The 3,560-nt window shown below is 35.1% G+C and overlaps 1 protein-coding gene across 1 annotated transcript; it reads right to left on the bottom strand.

Annotated features, from left to right (window-relative positions):
* Positions 1–917: 917 nt before the first annotated feature.
* Positions 918–1,874, bottom strand: LOC112579429 (olfactory receptor 8J1-like). Its single transcript, XM_025265872.2, has one exon. The coding sequence runs from the start codon at positions 1,863–1,865 to the stop codon at positions 918–920; it is 948 nt and encodes a 315-aa protein (XP_025121657.2). The 5' UTR covers positions 1,866–1,874.
* Positions 1,875–3,560: the final 1,686 nt, after the last annotated feature.

Below are 3,560 nucleotides of genomic sequence, written 5' to 3'. Positions count from 1 at the left end.
CAGAGTGAAAGCCATCAGTGATGATGCCTTGTGTTCTTCATTAATAAGTTGTATAAATTGTATTCATTGCCATAAAAATAATTTCAACTGCATTTTGGTTATCATTCAAAATACAAATGTATGAGGAGTGTGTAGCTTTTCCTTAAAACCATACTAAGAAAGAGTTAGGGATTGTTTTAAATAAATTTGTCAGTTTAATTTTGCTACTTAGTGATGAAAAGGATTTAGACCATCTGCAATTCCAGATGCAGTGATCTGCTACGTGCACAGAAAGTAAAAAAAAAAAAGCCAAAGAATGAGAAAAATCCACTTATTTCTCTTAGCTATTATTTTCCTTCTTCTGTTTTGACTTATTTAAAACTTTCAAATTCATTCTCTCCTGACTCCTGGAAATATTTATTTCAGTGTAGATATTTGCATAATCCTTGAGAAAATCAGTGAATACTGCTTTGTTTATGTATTAAATTCATACATCCAAGAGCTTCAGATTATTTTTTATTGTTTTTTTTAAATTTTATTTTATTTTTAAACTTTACAAAATTGTATTACTTTTGCCAAATAGCAAAAGGAATCCGCCACAGGTATACATGTGTTCCCCATCCTAAACCCTCCTCCCTCCTCCCTCCCCATACCATCCCTCTGGGTCATCCCAGTGCACCAGCCCCAAGCATCCAGTATCGTGCATCGAACCTGGACTGGCAACTCATTTCATACATGATATTATACATGTTTCAATGTCATTCTCCCAAATCTTCCCACCCTCTCCCCAGATTATTTTTTAAATCAGTGCATCCCAAATTCTAGCACCTTTTAATTCCCAGAGTAGTATGCATACCTATTAATCAGTCATCTAACCATTGCATTTTCTGACACAATGGCAGTTTGTCTTAACTCTATTTATTTACAGATTTCTAAAATTACATCAGCTTAAAAGAACAGTGTGAATTTGTCAGAAATCTCTTTAGGGCAGTCTCCACGTCCTTGTTCCTCAGGCTGTAGATCATGGGGTTCAGCATGGGAATCACCAGAGTATAAAACACGGAGGCCACTTTATCAGTATCCATAGAATGGTTAGTTTGAGGCTGCGCATACATGAATATCATTGTGCTGTAGAAGACAGATACTGCCATCATATGCGATGCACAGGTGGAAAAGGCTTTTTTCCTTCCTTCTGATGAACGTATTTTGAGAATGGACAAAACAATGTTGAAATAAGATACAATAACTATAATTATGGAAAACACCAGATTTGTAGCTGCAGATATAAACACAAATGTTTCCAGAAAGGAAGTATCAAAGCAGGACAATGCTAGCAGAGGGGCGATATCACAATAAAAATGATTGATGATATTGCAAGAGCAATAAGTCACAGAGAATACAGAAGATGAGGTCACAATAGCTGTGGAAAAGCTATAGAGGTATGTGAGAGAAACCAGCAGAAGACAGATCCGCCGAGATACAACTGCCATGTAGAGCAGAGGGTTACAAATGGCCACATAGCAGTCATAGGCCATCACAGCTAACAGGAGCACCTCAGCTACAATGAAAACCAAGAACCCTCCCAGTTGGGTGGCACATTCATAGTAGGAGGTGGAGTGTTTCTTTACTAAGAAATTGATCAGCATTTTAGGGGCAATGACAGTTGAATTGCCAAGATTGATGATAGCCAAGTGCTGGAGGAAGAAATACATGGGGGTCTGAAGGTGAGAGTCCACACTGGTGAGGGTGATGATGCTTAGGTTTCCTGTCATGGTCAGTCCATAGATGATCAGGAAGACAAAGAAGAGTGGGATCTGGAGGTCCGGACGTTCTGAGACTCCTGTGAGAATAAACTCAGTGACCTGAGTGAAATTTCCATGAGCCATATAACAGTTTGGAAAGTCATCTGTTTAAAGAAAAAAAGAAGTAGTCAGAAACTTTATGGAATTATTTTCCAGGACTGTTATTAGATGTCAAAAGCAATTCTTTGATGAGATTTCCTATTGGTCTCAGTTAATAAACTCAAAGTTCTAGGTCTAGTAAACCAACTTTGCAATCATTTACTGAAGAGATGTAACAGGTATGGCAATTTTAAACAGATGATCCAGTGTAATGTATATTTTGAAAATTTATTTTCTCATAATCTTATTAAATTATGACTGTTTTAGTAGCTTAAAAAATAGAATGGAGATTCCAATCTGATGCCTCTTGCACAGAGTGTGAGGAAGACATGAGGAACTGCAAGTTCGCTAAAAATTCAAGATTTCCCAAGTGGCTTAATGGTGAAAAATCTGCCTGCCAATGCAGGATATGCTAGAGACAGAGGTTCTATCATTGGGTTGGGAAGATCCCTGGGAATAAGAAATGGCAACCTGTTCCAACAGTCTTTACTGGAAAATTCCATGGACAGAAGACCCTGGTGGGCAACAGTCCTGAGGGGGGTCACAGAGTCGGACATGATTGAGTGACTAAGCACACAAATAATTTGGCATCTATTCTTAATTTCTTAGTCTGAAATTTCTTGCTTTTTCTTAAGAATAGATAATTTAGCCAATGCTCTACCCCTTTTCGTTTATATTGTATTTCTATAGCTTCTATTCGGTGTATGTTGAACTTGCAACTTTGACCATCTATTTCTGTTAACCTCTTTGTTCATTTTTCACTTTATTACCAGAAAAAAAATATATGGAGGCATGTTCTCAGATACATTTTTTACATCAACTATTCTCTTTTCAGCTTAAAAAAAGTTTTTCTGTTTGAAAGTGTTTTCCTTCCTTCCATAGCTCTTTTCCTTCTTGCCCACAAGTTGATACAATTCCTCATATTATTTCAATGTGCTTTTATTTTTAACCATTATTTTTTATTTATACAATTTTATAATGTTATTTTTTGAATTATGAAATACTTCTGACCTCAATTTTAGTTCATCACTTTACTGATATTTTATCAGATTTTTGATAGTTTTTCATCAATGCAATAATATTAAACATCCTTTTATAGAACTTCTATGGTAATTTCATTACATATATTTGCTAAAGGATCTACATGAGATTATAATACAACTGAATATTTTGCTAGAGATATTTGAAAGGTGATATTTGACCTCACTAAGTTGAGCTTTTTCTCAATAACAATTGATATCTAGTTGGGGTACCTGACACAGAGAAGTCTGTTCATAGTCTCTAATCCGAGGACTTGGAGAGAAGTTGTAGAGGGTCAAAGCTACATGATCAATTAACATAAGATTTACCCTTTAGCACAATTAACATATATATATATATGCACTATATTAATAATAATTAGTAAAGTGAGCAGGAAGAAACTTTTGTAGAGGGTGAATCTGCTTATGGCATAGATTGTGGTGATGATTTCACTAATACACACATATCTCCAATCTCATCAAGTTGCATACATTAAGCATGTAGAGTTTTTGCATGTCAATCAGAATTCAATAAAGTGTTTTTTAAATCTATATATCATAAATATGTGACTTTTCAAAGACCAGAACTGTTGACATTTCTCTTCTAAACAAAATTAAAACAAAAATTCTACAGTAAGGAAAAAAAAAAAAAAAAAGAGTG

The sequence above is a fragment of the Bubalus bubalis genome, chromosome 16 (assembly GCF_019923935.1).
Source record: "Bubalus bubalis isolate 160015118507 breed Murrah chromosome 16, NDDB_SH_1, whole genome shotgun sequence".
Taxonomy (NCBI): domain Eukaryota; kingdom Metazoa; phylum Chordata; class Mammalia; order Artiodactyla; family Bovidae; genus Bubalus; species Bubalus bubalis.
The sequence above is the reverse complement of the archived record's forward strand: the minus strand, read 5'-3'. Positions and strand labels throughout refer to the sequence as shown.

Excerpts from the sequence above, each read along its gene's own strand:
- LOC112579429 (XM_025265872.2), bottom strand. The coding sequence starts at position 1,865 with ATGGCTCATGGAAATTTCACTCAGGTCACTGAGTTTATTCTCACAGGA.